General features: G+C 44.4%; 1 protein-coding gene across 5 annotated transcripts in view; it reads left to right on the plus strand.

Moving 5' to 3' along the window:
- ctbp2a (C-terminal binding protein 2a) overlaps positions 1 to 20,183 on the plus strand; it is a 76,397-nt gene that overhangs the window by 19,489 nt on the left and 36,725 nt on the right. For 2 of the 5 annotated variants that reach the window (XM_005914173.3, XM_005914175.3), the window contains exon 1: positions 17,386 to 20,096. In XM_005914173.3, the coding sequence (XP_005914235.1) occupies positions 17,813 to 20,096 (2,284 nt within the window). In that variant the 5' untranslated portion in view covers positions 17,386 to 17,812. Of the gene's footprint in view, positions 1 to 2,993; positions 3,156 to 17,385; positions 20,097 to 20,183 lie in introns of those variants that run through there. The other 3 variants (XM_005914178.3, XM_005914174.3, XM_005914176.3) reach the window with 3 other exon arrangements.

Raw genomic sequence — 20,183 nt, forward strand, 5'->3', positions numbered from 1 at the left:
GCATTCCTGCCAGTGGTGTTGGGGATCTTGGTAAAATTGATGGTAGATCTTCAGATTTGAATCCAACATACAATATCACCTGGAGAGCATCTGATTGGCTACAGGTTCATTTTTCAGCATGGCAACAATTTTAAAAAATGCCAATGCAGCTATTTCTCATGTCTGAAACAAGAAAAATAAAGAAACAGGGGGAGGTTCAAGACTTCTGCACAGTATTCTATATAGACCTAAATTATATAGTATTCATATGTAAATAACCTTATGTATCACATCAAAAGAACCATATAAAAGCAAGTTCTATTGATGTGGAATGTCTCACTGTTATACATGCATATAGCTGCCATGACAGCATCCACTGGTTAGCAAAGTGCTGAATCTTAGTTGTTTGAAACTGAGTAGCTTTGACTGAATCCACACATTTAGTGATTCATAAGTCATTAGCCAATGAGTATTTCCTATCTGAGTCCAGAAATAACTAACTTACAGCTGAACTTAATGTTTCAGTCAGTATGACTTAAAGTTGGTGGTTCGATCCCCATCTGCTCCAGTCTGTATGCCAAATATCCTTGGCCAAGATACTAACCCCATGTTGCTCTCCGATGCATCCATCAGAGTGTGAATGTTAGATAGAAAGCGCTTACATAAAGCATAGAAAATGTGCTTGTATGAGAAAAAATACATCCATATTTTGTGCTGTCTATGATTGCATAATATAAGAAAAACAAGTGTGAACCCTATAATTCTATCACCCTAATGCAGTTCGACAAAGTATAGTTTTAAATTAAAAATTAGAGTCTGATAGATGCCTTGGGTGGTTGATATTCACCTATTGCACATGTAGTGGTACAGGCATATATAAAGTGCGAATACACACAATTTTTAATCATGCATAATGCACAATGTTTACTTGGAGTCTTTTAAAAATTGTACAGTATTGTATACGGTATACAATACTCGCAGCGCTGCAGCTCTTGTAGCACAGCCTGTTCTGCTTAACAGACATATGCAGAGTCTTCACTGTGAATTGCAAAGTAATTTGTGAAATGAATTCCTGAAAAGTTAATGAAATGTTAGCCTCTCCTTTTCAGAATAACTCCAGCATACAGTATGTATTTATATGTATGAATGTCAGCCAGTATACATAATTTTACTGCTCTTTGAATATCTGCATTAGCATCGGCCTGCGATATTCAGTATGCGTTATTAAAAATAAACGGAGAGCTCATTTGTTTCATCTTGTTTCTACACAAGCTTCTCTTTAAAAAGCTAGTTATACTAGATGTCACATCATTGTGATAGCATCATTTTCTTCCCATCATCACATTGTCTAAGCAACTCCGTGTAATTATACATCACTCCAAGTTGGTCTGTCTGCACCGGTCGCTGCATCATTACCGACATCTTCTTGTGTTACAGAGTTTGTCCACCAAGGCAGCCATCAGCAAAGTGAAGTCTGTATCAGGAGAGCTTATAATTAATGGCCAGATTCACTTGTGACCTATAGGGTTACGTCTTTTGCAGCACAGAATCAGAGATGCCCATGCATGTCTCCTCCGGTCTATTCATAGACGAGGCAGAGTGACTCCCCCGCCTCTGAGTGACTGTTTCCTGCTTTCACTCTTGCTCAATTACTTCTCCTCTGACTCCCACATGTGGGTCTCCAGCTCTTTGGCAGGGAGGCATATCTTGTGGAGGAGGCAAGCTGAAGCACAGCTGACTGGTGGGGCGAGCTGAACTGTGCTTGGGTTTAAAGAAAGACGCCAAACTGTGGCACCTCCTCCGGTGTTGCTTTTAAATTCCCTTTCACTGCAGTGCACTACACCTCCCCTCGCTCCCTCCCAACAACTGGCCAAATTAAAATGCACCATCAATTCATCACTCAGCCACATTGTTTAGCCCACCCCGCGCCCCACAAAAACACACCGGTTATAATTGCATTTAGAGCAAATATCGATATATCATCATGTAAATGGTAACGCGAGAGCCATTCTGAAAGTGTAGCACTCTAGGATTAGGCCCAGAGGCAAAAAATGGAAAGAAACAGAGAGAGCAGAGTTATAAAAGTGCTGACAGACTTACAGTTAAAATGTAGGAGGATAGTGTCACGCTGTACTCATCCTGTTAGATGATGTTTTTCTAGTACTTTCTCTCCCACCTACCCCCTTTTATGTCTTTATTCTGCTGATACAACCTCCTCCTGTCTGCTGACTAACTGACCCACATTCCTCTGTGTGCCCTCAGTGTGTGTGTGTGTGTCTGTGTGCCTTCCTGTACCATCCTCTCTATCTTTGCCTGCCTGGCAAAAAAAAAAAAACCTAAAAAAAAACTGTGCCGTGTCCCTCAGGCTTCAGCAGGAGCCAATTAGAAGAATGCTCTTTAGAGTAGCATCAGTCACTGAAGATAATGATTGCTAAAATGCCTCATTTATTTACTCACTCCCCGTTTTTCTGCTTGCTGCTGTGTTTTACTCAATTTGGAAAGCACGGGTTGCACAAGTGACATTTCTTAATTAATTTAAATAAAATGTGCTCTCTGGGACGAGGCTCCCTCTGGTGGAAAGACCAGCCTCTGCAAGGTAAATGAATAAACACAGTAAACGGAGCGATAATGAATTGCTTGATGACACTTCAGACAGTCCAGAAATTGTGATTGGAAGGTGTTAAGACTGTATTTAAAATCTATGGTAATCCCAAATAAAGGATTTGGCTAAAAGGCACCTAACTCTAAGCACTGGCTCTACATTTTATTGGCAGTTATATGCATGCACTGTGCTGCTTTGCATTGTTAAGTATTGTGTGCGAGGTGCTGCCTCCCAAGGGGACTGCTGATGCAAATTATCTTAACTCCAAGTATAGCTCATCACTTATCACGCTTACCCTGATATATGTGTGGTAGCTCACTAAAAATTCAAAAGTATAAATACTCTAAACAACCTCCCTCCATCTAGGCATCCTTTCATTAATGATCTTTGTCACTGCTTTCTTGAATTTCAGGTGTAAAATATCAACTCTCTTAGCTTCTTTGGGATTTTAAGGACAAGAGGTAGGGTCAAAAATCAGGAGAGGAGAAGTCACTTCATCCACCAAGCTGTGACAAGATGGCTCTAATCGACAAGCATAAAGTGAAACGCCAGCGGCTGGACAGAATCTGTGAGGGTGAGTGTGGCGAACTTCTTCATTCTCTGTTTCTGTGTGTTTACATTTGAAATACTGGCTATACATTCAAATATTGATTTTTATTTTGTTTTAGGTTGCAGGCGTTCTTGTGACTTTGAGTGGGCACATATAACTTTTGAGTTTGTCTGAGTAATTCACTCTGAAGTTGCCACAAGTGTTTAAGCTTTTTAGCCCACTGCTACAAAATTCAGTGAAAAAGCCAGCGGGATCGTTTGCATAAGTGTGTTTGTGTGTGTCAAAAGGGAGCCTTGGGACCCGCCGAGGCTCCAAACTTCATCTTTGAAGGATGTCTAGCCCAGAAAAAAATGTGTGTGTGTGTGTGTTTGGGTTGATGGCTGAGGCTTGAGTTCGATGTTTCCACATTGCTGGAAGAATGAAGTAGGGAGACTGTAATAAAGCGAAGCACTCCTCAGAGCCCTGGGATTTGGTGGAGTTGGAGTTGATTTGTGTGTTTAAGATGGAGAGAAGCACAAAACAAGAAACTTTTCTTTTCTGCATTTTGTCTTTTGTTTTTTACCGAACAATCAACAGGCATCTGTCCAAACTCATCAGCTGCACCAACACTTTAGTGCCATACTCAGCACTTTGTCTTAGATCTACAAGCAATTGAGATAAATTTAGCACACAAAAAAAGTGTGTTTAAAAGCTAAATTACAAGCTCATTAATTCATGATTTATTTGAAAAAATGCAGGGATCTTACACCTCAACAACCTCGACAGTCAGATAAAACAAGCCTTGTGAATAATTTACAGGTTTATCGATTTATTGTTTAATCAAAGTAACTGATATTTATAATAATGATTAGCTGCACCTCCTTGCTGTTTATTTATTACCCCTGAGAATTCCTAGATGTTTACCAGTGGCGTTTAAAGTATGAATGCAAATGTCCAGCATAACATTAACATAACATAACATTCTTTAACCTGCCAGCTCCCTGGTATAATGCAGGGTGAGGAATATAGCCTCAAAATTATACCATGATATTTCAAGGAAATTTGCAATAGTGGCATCTCTGAACAACACTTTATCTGTGACTGCAGCTTGCAGGCAGCAGCATTTATTAGTGTGAACAAAGTGAAGGATATTTTCCATCCTTCTTTTCCAGTAAGCTTGTGTCGTTGATGACAAACTACCTCATTTGAAGTGTAAATCTGTTGTGGTTCTAGGAGCAGCAGCATTATAGACAAGGGTGATATAGCATAAGTTAAATGTAAGCAGACAAAGTAGCCTTGGCAGTTTTCCATGGACATTTTCAGTAAAAGTATAAATAACTGCTTAACACTTTAACAATAACAATAACTAATGTTACTTGTAATTCTTGTAATTCTTGTAATTCTTCAAGAGCTTGCACCATATTGTCACATAATAAAACTTAAAGTGGAAAATATTTTCTGCCTGGGATGTTGTGCCTTGGGTTGATCTTTTTAACAAGTTATTCTCTTCTTCTTCCTGCACATCATCACCTGCTAGTGTCTGCTAATATAGTAGTTTTGACTGAATCCTGAAACAGGATTATTTTTTTGTGTGGAAATTTTGCAAAGTATTTGTTGGCTTTGTTGGAGGTTAGATTCATTTTTAGGGACTGCATCATCTATGGAGGCTGACTCGCTGCTCTCTCGCTCTCAGACATCTCTGGGCTTGTGTCATTGTGCATGTTTGGGAATGTAAATGCATGGTGTTGTTATATCATTGATGTCATGATGGGACACTTATCTATCCCATAAATGTTTTTTATGTCTGTATAGTGGTGGATGTTAAGATATGGCACATCCCCAGTACAGAGTCCAGGGGATGACTGGCTCTGTGTTAAAATAGCACAGGTGAAATCATAGTAAGCGAGTGGGCTGCATGTGTCCTACAAGAGAGCAGACCCTCGGCTAAATCAAAGAGAGTGTTTCCAGTAGTGAGAACACGTCTGCCTCTCTGTACTACATGTGAAAAAGTGTCCAGACCTGATTTTTCTAAACTCATCTGGAATTAATCTGAGAAAAAGAGCTGGACAGTCTGAATTGGACTGTCTATCAAATGAATGTAGTCTTGCAGTCAATGAAAATTGTCTTTATTAAAGCTGCCAAAAAACTATAAGCAAATATTTTTTGCATGCAAAAAAAAAAAAAAAAAAAAGTAATTTTAGTAATTTGCATGATATTATGGTATTCTGGGACACCTTCAACGCGTCACATATAAACTTACTTTATTATTTCTAAGAAGAAAAAACCCACTAAGATTGGGAAACACTACTTAATAGATTTCTTAATGAATCCTTGATGCTCTCAGTTTCCACCCTCACAATGAGATCCACATGTGGCATCTCAAACCTCTCCAAACCACCAGCCCTGCATGGAAACACATTTCCCCTCCTCTTTTTTTTTTAATGGAGAGTAATTACAGTGTGCTGTCTGTGGAGGCAATATCTTAAACAAATCCAAATCCAGTTTATTTATATAGCACGTTTAAAAACAAAAAGTTTGCCCAAAGTGCTGTACAGAAACACAGGGTAAAACACAAGATACAACCACTGACACTCACATAAAACATAATAAAACACATAAAAACCATATCAACTCAAGCCAGTCTGAACGCTATCGAAAAAAGGTGTGTTTTCAAAAGCATTTTAAAAACAGGAAACGAAGATGCCTGTCTAATATTTAAAGGCAGCGTATTCCAAAGTTTTGGGGCCATAACTGAAAAGGCTCATTCTCCTCTACATTTAAGCCTTGATTTTGTGACAACCAACAGCAGCTGGTCAGCTGATCTGAGGGTCCGTGAAGGAATATAAGGCTGAAATAACTCGGAAAGGTATGGGGGAGCAAGACCATTAAGGCATTTATAAACCAGTGTTAGGACTTTGAAATTAATTCTGTGATGAACAGGAAGCCAATGAAGAGAAGACAGGATAGGTGTTACATGTTCATAGCTGTGGGTACCAGTTAAGAGGCGGGCAGCAGCATTTTGAATGAGCTGAAGACGAGCAAGAGATCGTTGGCTGACTCCAAAAAACAGTGCATTACAGTAGTCAAGCCGTGTTGAAATAAAGGCATGTATTACCTTCTCCATGTCACGTCTTGACAAAACTGGCTTCAGCTTAGCTATTTGCCTCAGCTGGAAAAAGCTTTTTTGCAACACCGAACTAATATGTTTGTCCAATTTAAAATCTGAGTCCATAATGACTCCCAAGTTTGTCACATGCTGCTTGATATAAGACCCTAGCCAACCACAATTTACAAGCGGGCTGCATGAAATATTATTAGGTCTAAATACAATCACCTCCGTTTTACTCTCATTGAAACTCAAAAAGTTCAGAGCCATCCAAGCTTTGATATCTTCAAGGCAGTTCAAAAGGATTTGGATGGAGCCTGGGCCATTTGGTGCTAAAGGCAAATAAATTTGGCAGTCGTCTGCGTAGCAGTGAAAGGATATTTCGTGTTTTCTAAAAATAGACCCCAAAGGGAGCAGGTATAATGAAAAAAGAAGAGGGCCAAGGATTGAGCCCTGGGGCACCCCACAAGGAAGGGGGGCTGAGGTGGACTCAAAACTTTCAACTTTAACACTAAACGTTCTGCCACTCAAATATGAGCGAAGCCAATCCAGTGCTGCACCTTTAATGCCAACCAGGTGTTCCAAACGAGAGATAAGAATATTGTGGTCAACAGTGTCAAACGCTGCAGTAAGATCTAAAAGCACAAGGATCACAGAACTTCCACAATCAGTAGCTAAAAAGATATCGTTAAAAACACGTAAAAGTGCTGTTTCAGTGGAGTGTAGATGTTTAAAACCAGACTGAAAAGTTCTATGATGCCATTAGCATCAAGAAACGTATTCAGTTGGGTAAAAACTATTTTTTCCAATAACTTTGAAAGGAATGGAAGTCTTGAAATAGGTCTAAAATTTGAGCAAACTAAAGGGTCAAGGCCATTTTTTTTTTAAATAAAGGGCTAACAATTGCATGTTTAAAACCATCAGGAACCACACTGGAAGTAATACTGCTATTTATAATAGCAAGGACTGAGGTTCCAATTGAAGGGAAAACCTCTTTAAAGAGCCATGCAGGGATCACATCCACGGGAGAACCAGAAGGTTTAATTTGTCTAACCATCTCGTTAAGAAGTGTAATTGAGATGGGTTCAAACTGGTATAAGGCAGCTGAACAGGGACTAAACGTGGATGGGTCATATGTAGGAGGTACTATTGCTGACCTGATGGACTCAACCTTGTTTACAAAAAAAGAAAGAAACTGATTACATCTATTAGCAGAGCCTTCCGGGTGGCAGACTGGGGCACATTTAAAATAGAACTGATGGTCTTATAAAGTGCGCGGGGATTATGACAATTTGATGCAATCACCTGAGAAAAATGGCTGTTTTTCTCATTTTTCACTGTATTTTGATAGCATTTCCAACAGTCCTTTAACATTTCAAAAGAAACCTGCAATTTGTCCTTCTTCCACTTTCGCTCTGCTCTCCTGCATTGACGTCTGACCGCTCAGGTGGCTTCATTTAACCAGGGCTGGGGAATACATTCAGGGCGCCTGGTTTTTAATGGGGCCATAATGTTTAGGGTCTCAATACAGGTTCCAGACTAAGTCCTAAACTAATTTCAGGGTCAATAAAAGCATTTTTTTCTATAAAAATTGAGGAGAAGAGAGCAGCAGTGGAAGAATTAAATATTCGACAGCACCTGGGTGGAGCACGAGCTTTAAACTCATGCACAAGAGAAATGTCAAATAAAACAGGTTTGTGATCAGAAAACACGGAATCTCCAATTTCCAAATTAAAAACAGATAAACCGCATGATAACACCAGGTCAAGAGTGTGCCCCTGCTGGTGTGTGGGGCCCCACCACACACCCCCATCGCCCGATTGAGGCCGGGGAGCAATCTGACTGAACTTACTCCCCCCTGCGAACTGGGGCGAGACTCGGCCCAAAACATTGGCGCCCCCAGCCCCTGGCCAGGCGACGGCAAAGCTGGTCCGGAGGTTGCCCGCGTAGGAAGCGGACACGGCCCCACAGGCATGGCCGTGAGCTCCTGCTCACAGGCGGCTGGGCAGACGTCAGGTGCGCAGAATCGACTGGTGGCAGCGAGGCTGGACTGGCCAGCCCGCCGACCCCCGGCTTAGCGGGGCTGTCCCACTCCTCTGCCTCCAGCTCCGGCTGCGCAGGCTGCCCTGGACCAGGGACCTGCGTCTCCTGGCACAGCTGCTCCACCACCGCCTCCGCCGCTCCCGTTTGGAGCAGCTCCCCGCGCTGTGCCTCCGCCTCCAGTAGGCATAGCCCCTTTTGGTCCTCATCCACCTCTGGGTGGAGCAGCTCCTCTTCCTCCGGCCGGTGCAGACCATCGCGCGCCTCATCCGCTGCCTCCGGTTGGAGTGCCGCTCCCGGCTGAAGCAGCACTTCCCGCAGCGGCTCCTCTACCTCCGGCAGGTGTAGACCCTCGCGTGCCTCGTCCGCCGCCTCCGACTGGAGCGGCTCCTCCACCGCTTCCGGCAGGAACAGCCCTTCACCCGGCTGCTCTTCCTCCTCCAGCCGGAGCGGACCGCTGCTCCTCTCGTCTACCACCTCCAGTTGCTGAAGTGCCTTACGCGGCTCCTCCACTGCTTCACCACCGTCGGAACACCCCTGTGGGGGGTGGTGCCCAGGCCCAGAGCAGCGCCGCCAGATCCCCAATCCTTTTCAGGAGGCGCTCAGTCTCGTCCCGCAACTCTTCCTGCTGGCAACACACCTCCGCCGCCTGCTCCCGCTGGATAGCCGCTGTCTCAGCCATCATCTGGGACAGCTCCTCCCTTCCCTGGCTCTGTTGTGGGCCCGTCGTGCCGCCTCCTGGGTTTCGGCACCAATGTAGCGAGAATAAGGCACGGCGGGACCATGGAGTATCATTTAGAGCCATCTTTATTCACATCTCACCACAACACAACCCCAACCCCTGAGTCCCCGTGTTTTAACACAGCGGGCGTGATTGCGGATGCCGTGCAGGTGCGTCCGCACGGCATCCGCAGACCACGCCCCACCACAGTCATTTAAAAAGTCTTTGTTAAACTTTGGTGGTCGGTAGATTACCGCACACACAACCGGTTGAAAACATCCCAGTTCAAACATCAAAAGTTAAAAACTGGAGGGGGGAACCGGTACATGGAGTTGCTTGCAATTAAAGTTATTTTTAAAAACTGTCAATATTCCTCCTCCTCTACCTGATATCCTTGGAGCATTTAAAAATGAGCAGTCGGAGGGCAATATTTCAGAAATTAAGCTAGACTCACCAATTTTCATCCATGTCTCAGTCTCAAAAAGGAGATCCAATCCATTTGAAGAAAAGAAATCGTTTATGACAAACGTTTTACTTGCTATGGACCGGGCATTTATTAAAGCCATCCTCGTTGGAGCTGGAGTCTGGGCAGAATGGGCGCAAATTCACAAAGTTTATTCCACGACGCCCAAGACGTGAAAAACACCAGCGAGCAGGCACACGTCCACTCAAGCCTACGACAGGAACCAGACAAGGAGCAACATGATCCAGGAGACGCCTTGGGATGCGATGGAACAGACTATAATCCACTGGAGCAGCCGCTAGAGAAAAAGTAAGGCAAGCTTTAAGCTTCACTAGCGGACCGGCACGTTTACCGCTGCATCTGCGACGATGCGTTGAAGCAGGAAGCGCTCCACATAGCAGGTAAGCAGGAACATCAGCCAGGGATGGGGGATACCCTGTTGTTTGTCCTTGCTGATTTGTCAGAAAATATTGAAGATCCAAAAGTTTTTGGCGTTCATATACCAGTCGCGAGTTGATTTGGGTGGCACAAATTGTAAAAGACAAAACAAACAAACACAAAATTGACAGAGACAGACGGCAAGCCGCACACACCGGCGCCATCTTTGTTCAATATATAACAGTGTTGTGTGAGCTGCCTTGTTTGTTCCACAGTGTCAGCAGTGTCCATATCTGCACTACTTATCAACAATGAAGTCACTGCCAAAGATGAAGGGGGACTTTTTTTTTTCTATTGCAGTTAGTCATCACAGCTGCTCTTAAAAAAATCTGTAGAAGAGGGTGATTCACATCAGGGAAGTTAAAAGATCAGAGGGTGGTGAATCACGCTGCTTTCACGGTAGCATTAAATCTACTGAACCATATAAAAAGAGTATTTTAAAACCAGAGGCATGGGGTGTTCTACACCATAATGTCAAAGCCACCCACTATTATCTATAAACAGAGTGGTGGGACTGAGGCGTGAAATAGAAATCAAAGTTCATATCATGTGTATTGACAAAAATAAGAACGTTATGGAGTGATTGTGATTGTGTTGTTGTCGTGGGCTGCACTTGGCGAGACGGCAAGAGGAGCTTCTGTAATCTCCATTTATCTTCTGAGGATAACTGTGTCAATCCAATACTTGTTTCACAGCAGAGCGCATTGATTACATCTTTACTCATTGTGATGAGTGGCTAACTGAGCTGCGCCTGCGGCCTAAATCGAATTCGAAACGGCTGATCAAGTGTGGCTGTTTACTCCCATCAAAGGTAGTCACGGTGCTGGAATGTAGAATTTACTGGAACGGTGCGTGTTTTTCTGTTGAAGATATCCGATGTGATTCACCGTCCAAAGATATTCGCATCGCAGTATAGAACAAATACTCGGATTTGAGATTTTGAAAACAGATGCTGTTCGGCTTTTTGCCTGATGAAGCACTTCTGACGGTTAATCAATAATCAGTTTGGGCTTTCCTGCAAGAAATTGTCTTAGGAAAGTTGGCAAACTTCCCAGAACTGGAAACAATGTTGTCATTTGTTCAGTTGTATCAGTGGACAAAAGGCACTCATTAGATGCATGAAACAGCACCACTGCCCTTTTCCCTAATGCTTTAATTTATTAAGATTTAGAGCTTAAATGACCAGGTGTTTGGGGCAGCACAGTGGTGTGGTGGTTAGCACTGTCACCTCACAGCAGATTTGTATACACCAGTCTGCTGGGGCCTTTTGTGCCTACTTAGATTCCCTCTGGGTACTCCAGCTTTCTCCCCAGCAGCGACATGCATGTTAGGTTAATTGGTGATTCTGCATTGGCTCTAGGTGTGAATGTGAGCATAAATGGTTGTCTCTCTGTGCTAGCACTATGATAGGCCCTGGCTGTTGCCTTATTATAGCTGGGATAAGCTCCAGCAGACCCGTGACCCTGATTTGGATAATCAGAAAAAGACCCGTGTTGATGCAGTAATCAAAAGACTGCACATTGAACAATGCTGAAATTCATGACTTTTAGTGACATGACAGATTAAAATAAGTCACCAATTCCTCAGGAAGTCTTGTCAAGCATATTTTACGATGTCTTTATTTATTTTATATTTTTTTTATGAGACTGTCTCATTGGTTCTCTTCTTTTGTGTGTCTTCTGTCCTGTCTTCTTCCCCCTACCCCAGCTCTTTGGTGCAGATGCCTGGTCCCACAGGAGGTTTCTTCCTGTTAAAACAGAGTTTTTCTTTCCCATTGTCACCAGGGGCTTACTCACAGGGGGCTTTCTGATTGTTGGGCTTTTCTCTGTATTACTGTAGGCTCTTTGCCTTTCAATCAAAAGCGCCCTAAGGTGACAGTTGTTGTGATTTTGCGCCATATATTAACTGTGACAGCGGTGATCAATAATCTCTTGCAGTCGATCGTGCTCTTGTTTTGAAAGTTCAACCACAGCACTTTCTGTATCCTATTTCTCTACTGGGAAGCTCTTCAGGCTATTATTGTGAGACTCATCTTGCAGTCCGACAAACTTCACGACCCGTTTCAGACTGCAGGTGACGGTACTCTTTGATTTGCTCTCTTTTCTGGGAACTGGAGGGTCACTCCAACCAGGACGTGCAGCTGGTTGAGAACTGGTTCTTCTGCTGCTACAGTGTTATCCTACTGATGCTGCAGAGCAGCAGAAGGAGTACCCTCACAAACTTCATTTTAATGAGGTGCACTTTGAGTCAGTTCAAGTGATGAGAAACATACATTTAGTATGATTTATGCATGTATTAAAAAACAAATCATGGGTAGCACAGGCCTCCTGCTGAAGCGACAGCTTTCATTGACTTAGGCCACTGGGGACTGGACTGAGATAGTGTGAGGGCCGGTTCCAGCCCCCGAGCTTGTACTGTACTGTATCCCCCCTTGTATGAACTACGTAATGAATCTGTAGTTGTTGGGAGTTAAACAACAACAGAATCAAATTAATTTGTTGCACATGTATGACAATACTTTTAAAAACTGCACCAACCAACTACTGACTAATCAGCTAATTGTGTCGACACAGAGGGAGTTTATTAAACTTATTAATCCATCATGAAAGTGAGTCCTATTTGATTACAGAGATGTTTCCGCTTGTTTCTCTTTTGTTTAGTTTTGATATCAGCTTCTAAAATGTATATAGTGCAAATGTTCCTCCTCTTTGTGGGTTTGATAAAGTGCCAAGAAGAGTGTAACCGCAATAAGGGAACTATGGCAAACATCTGTTGTGAGCATCAGTTCCCATACTCTGTCATTCCCCCTCCTTTTTCTAACTCTCTCCTCTCTCTGTCTCCTTCTGTCTGCTCCATCTGTGTACCCAGCATGCATTGGCTTGGGCAGCAATGCAAGTTGTTGCCATTGCTATTTAGCCAGAGCTAACTGACTGATCCAGGCAGAGACGGGGTGTGAATGGCGCTGCGATGTGAACTAGGTCGCAGCGACAGCATGTTCCTGAATGTTGATTTACAAGTTGAGAATCTGTGCTTGGACGCAAACACCACAAGGTGGGGTAGTGGAATTTGTCATGGCGACTCCAAGTGCTTTAGCTGGCAGTTAAATAAATATGTTAATGCCTGATAATGCATCTTGTTTTGTCATGTGTACAACGGGGAGAAATGTTTTAACAGAGAGTAGTAAATAATGTGGCCAGTCAAGCCGCTACACTGTAAAATTTTGCCCGTGAATTATTCATCTCCTCGCATTTAACGGACCTGCACGCTTTTTCATTATAACCAAACGCTTCAACTTAAACAGAGAGGACAAGCAGGGACGTAGTGGGGAAAAAAAAGGGTGGAGTTGTCCTGATGTCATCCCCCCACACACACACACACACACACACACACACACAACCCAGAGGGGGAGGGGGTGAGATGCATGGGGCCTCTGTATCCTGAGCTTTTTAGCACACTCGGGGCTCTGCTACATATACCTTTTTGCTTTTAACCCTCCCTTGCCCCCCATTATCCACCCTACTCTCTCCATACTCTGGCATCCAGCTCTTGTGTGAAGTCATCGGAGTGGTGTCTGGGTCAGAGCTCCCCTGCCACCCTGCCACCATCCCACCACCCTGCCTTCGGGCTTGTTCCAGGCTCCTCACCAAAATCCACGACCCCTTTATAGGCTTTATGGAGAGCATAACTGAGCGAGGGGAGCAGAAAAGCAAAGATACAAAAGTGTTATATTTGGAGGGAAAACACTGTCATGTGTGATTTTGTTGTTATTTTCATTAGCATGTGACTGCTTGTTTGTTTTCTTACGTCTAGTGCCTCTATTTGGCTTTGTTTATGCTGGCATACAGCACTTTTGTTAAAAGTTGGAAATGGGCTCCTGGAAGAAATCAAATGCACTCCTCAGCTACGACAAGGAGTATTTAATGACTTGTGGCTTCCTTGGATAAGGCTAGGGACTGGATGAAGGATGGGCTGGAGAGGTGGGATGATGGGATGCACGCAATGGAGATGGATTATGTGTAGAGGGATCACAGTGTAACATAGCTGACATAGAGGAAATTCTGGAGAATTTGCGGGCTTCTGCTGCTGTGTGTGTATATGTAGCAGCAAAAATGGAAAGAATTGTGTGTCACTTATGAATTTTGCCCTGTGTATGATTGTCATTTAGATAAGTACCAGCTTCATTGTCATCTACCTCCATTTTACTGTCCATTCATTCCCCATGGAGTTGTCTTTAGAGACAAATAATCCCACTGGAATCACATATAAGCCAGTCATGTACATAATGTCTGTTAAGGCTGCATTGCAATTCATCTGACAGCATTATTCTTTGCAGCAGTGTTGGCATTGTAATCCCATTTCCAGTTAGTGCCTCCTGCCTCGCGCTCATGCATAAGTCAATGTGTGTTTAACATTCGAATCATGCCTTTGGTACGTGGCGTGTCACACTCTAGGAGACAGTTGTTTTTTATTCCTGTTATATTCACTTTGAGTTAGCGTGTGATTCCTATTCATGTATGCACGCCAGACCAAGGCCAAGGCTTTAGCAGCGGTCTGCGCGTGTGAATGAAAAGGAGCATTAATGAAGCACCGTGGCCGCTGCTATCTGTGCTGCATGTCAGAAGAAGAGCAGAACAGGGTCAAAAAGCTGAGTGGGGATATGGGATTGCTCAAGCCAAATATCTGTGTGTGCGTGTGGAGAGACCTCAGATTTCTAAATCTGCTTGTTGCATGTAAACCTTCTGATTTGACATTTGGTAAAGCATGCAAACATTTTGCATGATAAGACCATGTGGACACATAAAGTGACCCACGTCTGGTTGTCCCGCTGGCTTAGCTGCAATGTTTGAGAGGGCTGAGTGACAGAGAGTTGAAGCATGTTTATTAAACAATGGCGTTCGTATTGTGCAATGGATTAGCCATAGCTCTAGCAATTGCACACCATTCATGTAAATTGCTTCTTAATGCGTTTCTCTTTAATATTGAGAAAAGTGCACTCTTCTGATTCTTAAAAAGTAAAACCAGAGAAAACACAGAGAAGTATTTTCTGTAATCTATTAATGCCATAACTGCATTTTCACTCGAGGTTCATTTACTTGAGGCTTCTATACGTTTTAGAGCTTTTGAATTTTTAACCAGTCAAATCTTATTCAGTCTAGGGTCTCTATAAGCTTCTGCTGGGGTGGTATTATATTTGTTCTAAAAATCCTCGGCTTAATTCCTAAATCCTGCTGTTACGGGAAATCTGGCGTTGTGTGCACAGTCGGGGAAGTATGGCAAATGTTGGAACATTAAAATTTGACAGTCAGACATTGTTTAGTTTGAAGCAAACAGAACGCCGTGATTTGCTTTCCTGTTAGGATTAGATCCGCAAACCCTGAGCACACACCTCTGCTCCCGTCTCTCTATTTGAAGTTGACTTTATGGGCATGAGTGATCTGCTCTGCTGTACTGAGTCGCTCGAGAACCAGGGCAGAAAAAGTAATGAGAGGAGCGGATGAGGTTAGGGAAGGAAGTCAGTCTTTACTACCCTGCTGCCCTTGACACAAATATGGATATATTAATGAATATACTGACAGAGAGCTAGCGATATTTCTTTTTCCAGCCCTAAGCAGCATTATTCAGTTCTCAATAAAGACTGTCAGCCTTGCGATGATGGTTGTAGGCAAGCATCTCAATTAGGAATGATATGTGTGAAGTCTGACTTTTGGAAATGAATAATCATTTTGGATTATGACAGCATGGAAAGTTGCTTCTGTGTTGTCCAAGTTTAACATTAAACACAGAAAACACTGCGTGTCTTCAGGTGGTGAATGACACCCGTAGATTAAATGAATGTAACCCCCCAACCCCCCCATTGGTTAATAAATTCATATGAAGCATATGCTCCTCCCCCCCCACTCCCCATTCCTCTGCTTTGATTTAATAATTCATCTTTACAGTCTGTTTTAGATCTTTGTGATGGTTCACTCGTGCCTCCTCTCCTTCCCTTTTAATTTCCTTTCTCACATGAAGCAGGCTAGCAGTTCAGAAAAGCTCTCAGAAAACAGCCAAAAAGTCTCCCTCTTTGGTCTCTTCCTTTTTTTAATTACACAACTCCGATTAAGCAAAATATTAGTGCCAATGAGTATTCAGGAGTTTTCCATTAACACCGATATTAACCAAGGCTTTGGTCTTATATATTGCCACACCCTCGCTGTCTCTGAGAGGGAATTTCAGATGGACACTTCCTCATCTTACATGTGTTTTCATGCATTAATAAACAAGATCCAGATCGGGATCGGGTTTCAGCCACAACGGCATGAAGTAAGACCTGCAGAAAGCTGGGTAAGTACACCTTTAGAGCCACGCAATGAAAATCACCTTTTTTAATTGAAATGATAAATGTATCCAGTTAATTACAACTTAATGAATGTCTCTTGGATGATACATAGCACAGTTTTTTTTCTTTTCATACGCCTCCTTGTTTGAACAAATTGAAATGAGATTGTGTTTTGGTGCTCTTGCTCAGCGAAGGTTGTAGGTGCATTGGGATTAACTGCTGTTACAAAAAGATCCCTCCCTCCCCCTTCACACACATATGTGCACACACTCGTATCCCCCTCCCCGGTGTTTTAGTTTTCTCTGCAAAGGGGCAAATCCAGATTACAGAGCCTCCCTAAGTGAAGGAGATCAGAGGAGATTTGTGAAAGAGGGGGAAGGTGCTGTATTTTACTGACAGTAAGATGCATATAGATAGAACTGTAATATAAATGACCAGATTAAATTATACTGAGGGTCTGTACAAAGTGACGCATTTCACTCATTCATTTTGAGGCCAGATGTTGCGTGTGGATTTCATCATGCATTCTGCAATCACAATTTTCATTGTCCTGCATTTTACGTACAGACAGCAGGGCTGACTGATCCCAAATCAAAGAGAGTGAGGCACTGTCAGTAAGCACCACAGAGCCATCAAGGACATTTCACAGAGAGTTGGGCAGCAGTTGCGTGGTGGCTCTGCTGCAAGCATGGGGCCTGGAGGATTAGTGTCCAATCAGAGTGGATTTGATGTTTACTGACAGCACATGGGACTTAGCTGGGAGACCTGTATTTCATTTGTTTTCAATGAAGCTGTACGTCTTGCCTGGCCTCCCCTCCCCTCGCCATCACTCGGCCAAACTACGTTCTGAGACCTGTTGACGGCAGCGCATCAGCAGCAGCTTCAGGTAGGTGTCTCTGAAAGAGCGGGTAAGGGATTTGGGAATGGAATCAAAATCACTGGCATTACCATGATCACGATACTCATCACCATCACCAGATACGCTCGTATCTGGTTCACATGACGTCACAGTTGGATGTGGAATTAAACAGGCTTTATTTAGGTGTAATCCCTCATAGCAATCGGCAGAGCAAGTAAAATGTCCCGGAGAAGGGACAGCTAAACCCTATTGGATTAGTACAAGCCCCTGCCCATCCCAACCTATAACCCAACCTATCCACTTCTTCCCCCCCCCCTTTTTTTTTTTTTTTTGGATGAATGTTTGCTGGCTAGCTCAAGCATGCACTCTGTTTCTGTGTCTTCTACCTCTGCAGTGTTTGTGTGGTTTGGTGTGATGTGGATATGTTTGTGTGTGGTGTCCTCTTTCCTCATGCGCAACAAGCCAGCATGGCCAGAGATTAATTATTCAAGGGCTGCCAGCAAAGGGGGAAGTCACCTGATAGCACGGACTTACAATATTACAAACAGATATCAGGTGAAACGCTAGACTTTGCTTCATCTTCATCCTTTCTCACTCCGTTCTATTTTTTTGTTGCTGCTGTACATGAAGACCTGAAAGAGAACTTTCTCTCTCTCACACACACTGCCTGTTGGGAGCTCTTTATTTTTTCTATTTCTGTGTTTTTTTTTTTTCTTTCCTCTGTTAACAGATTTTCAGTTTTTGTCTTTTTCGCCAATGCTTGTCCCTAACAAAGTGAGCCTCGGACGCTCCCACAGTTGGGACACGTTAGGGGGGAATGAGGGTCAGTGGGAAAGACCTGACAGCGTGTACGAACAGCAGGCAAGAGTAACAGGCCGGCGGAGCTCTTTGTCATACGGAGAGGGAGGAGGGTGGTATGAGCCACCACCTGGGGTGCGTCTTCCTGACCTCGATTTGAAACGCGACCCGTATTCCTACCAAGATTCCCTTTACGGACAGGTTTACGCCGAGAGACACGACCCACGGGGGCTTAGGAAGGGCTCTGTGCCAGATCTAAACCACTACGAACGAGTGCCCATGGCTCATCGAGGATCCATTCCACACCAGGACTACTACTCCCATGACCCAGCCATGACTCCTCGGCCACCGGAGGCCTTTTACCGATCTGAGCATCAGCCTCCGCTGCCTCATCCTCTCAGCAGGTCGGGCTCACATTTAGGAATGACACCTGGGGCTCGTACTGCGTGGGATCAAGGTCAGGTAGTGCGGGCTGGATCTCAAGGGCCCCCATCACCTTTGCCTCCTCCCCCTCCTCCAAGCACTCATGAATTGAATAGGGCATATAGGGAACCTGGTGCTATAACTTCTGCTAAGATATCCCCTCGAGACCCCCCTCCTGCTCACTATGGAATGGAGCAGCCGTCTCCTCGGTATGCCAGTGAGCCTCCGCCTCTGACAGGTCAGTCCGTTTATACTGATGCTAATGGCCGCCCTCTGGATCCGCAGCAGCAGGCTGCCACCTGTCTAGTGGTAGATCCAGCCAGTCAAAGCATGATTATGAGGCAAGAGACAGCCTCACCGTTAACCATCCAGCAACAGCATCAATTACAGCATCAGCAACAAATACAGCAGCAACAGTTACAACAGCAGCAACAAATACAACAGCAACAGTTACAACAGCATCAACAAATACAACAGCAGCAGTTCCAACAGCAACAACTTCAACAGCAGCAGTTACAGCAGCAACAACTACAACAGCAACAAATACAACAACAGCAAATTCAGCAACAGCATCTTCAGCAAGAACAGTTGCAGCAACACCATCTGCAACAGCAACAACCTCAACCTCTGCCACCTCCGCCTACCATGCCGGTCACTGACCCTAACCTTTCTATGGCTGCACCACTTCCTGCTCCACCTACTCCAGTCCAAACTGCAGCAATTGCCCCTGCTGCACCTCCACCTCTGCAAGTGGTTCCAACTCCAGCCCCTCCTCCCCCAGCTACTCCACTCCCTGCCCCTCTTCCCGCTCCTCCACCAACCGCCCCACAGACTCCTTTGCCTGTGGACCCCAAGAAGTCGGTCGATCCAGAGTTTCTTTCTCTGTTGCGAAACGAGGGCCTCTCAGAGAGCACCATCTCCTCACTTATCCAGCAGGGGTTTGACTCCACTAGCATGCTGGCTGTCATGGAGGAGAACGATGTCCGCACAGTTGCCCCAAACCTCGGTCAGGCTCGTGTGCTGTCTCGCCTGGTCCACCATTACAAGCGCCCAATAGAAGCTACACCAGCCCCTTCCCAACCTCAAACGCCCATGCGAGGTCGCTCTAATAGCTTTAGCCATCGCGCAGACATCTATCAACCACACCACCACCATCATCATCCACCACATACCCCACAACCTTTAGCAGTAGATCCCCAACTAATGCCCCCACCAACACCTGGGGCCATGCAAACTATCTCTCCGCGGATGGGAGAAGTAATCGGTAGAAGGCCCAGCAGTGCTCCCTCGCAGCAGTTACTGGAAGCCTCTGGAGGATACCCGGGCCAACCCACTCGTTCACCAGGGCCATACGCTGGAGCCCTCATGCCTGTCCAATCAAGACCCATGTCAGCCTACTCTTCTGGGATGTCAGGGGTGCCTATGCCAGGTATGCAGATAATGCCTCACCAGATGACTGGGTCAATGCCTGCCATTGCGGGGTCCATTCACTCGATGCCAGGTATGCCACAGCAGATGCCTATATCCATGCCTGCTTTACCACAGCCACCGCAACAGGTACCAAAAGCATACTCTACCAACTACACAGTGCCCATAGAGCTGATGAAGAGGGACAGGAACTTAGTGCCATTGTCACCCATGCACAGCCCTCACCCTAGTCCTCAGCTGATCCGAAAGGGTGGGGGACCAGGATCAGACAATGCTCTCGTTCCCGTGGGAGCACCCGTTCAAGGCCAAGGTGCCCTGGCTGCTAACCAGAAGCTAAGTCGACGCACGGGTCCACCAGTCATCGTGTCGACTATGGCATCTCCAGATACAAGTAAATCCTATTTTTTTTCTCCTTTTAGATTTATCTGGTATTTGTCTGTTTTCATGATAGATGTGCTCTTGGCTGTTTCACATGTTT

The sequence above is a fragment of the Haplochromis burtoni genome, unplaced genomic scaffold (genome assembly GCF_018398535.1).
Source record: "Haplochromis burtoni strain Fernald_Lab_line unplaced genomic scaffold, NCSU_Asbu1 Contig_7, whole genome shotgun sequence".
Taxonomy (NCBI): domain Eukaryota; kingdom Metazoa; phylum Chordata; class Actinopteri; order Cichliformes; family Cichlidae; genus Haplochromis; species Haplochromis burtoni.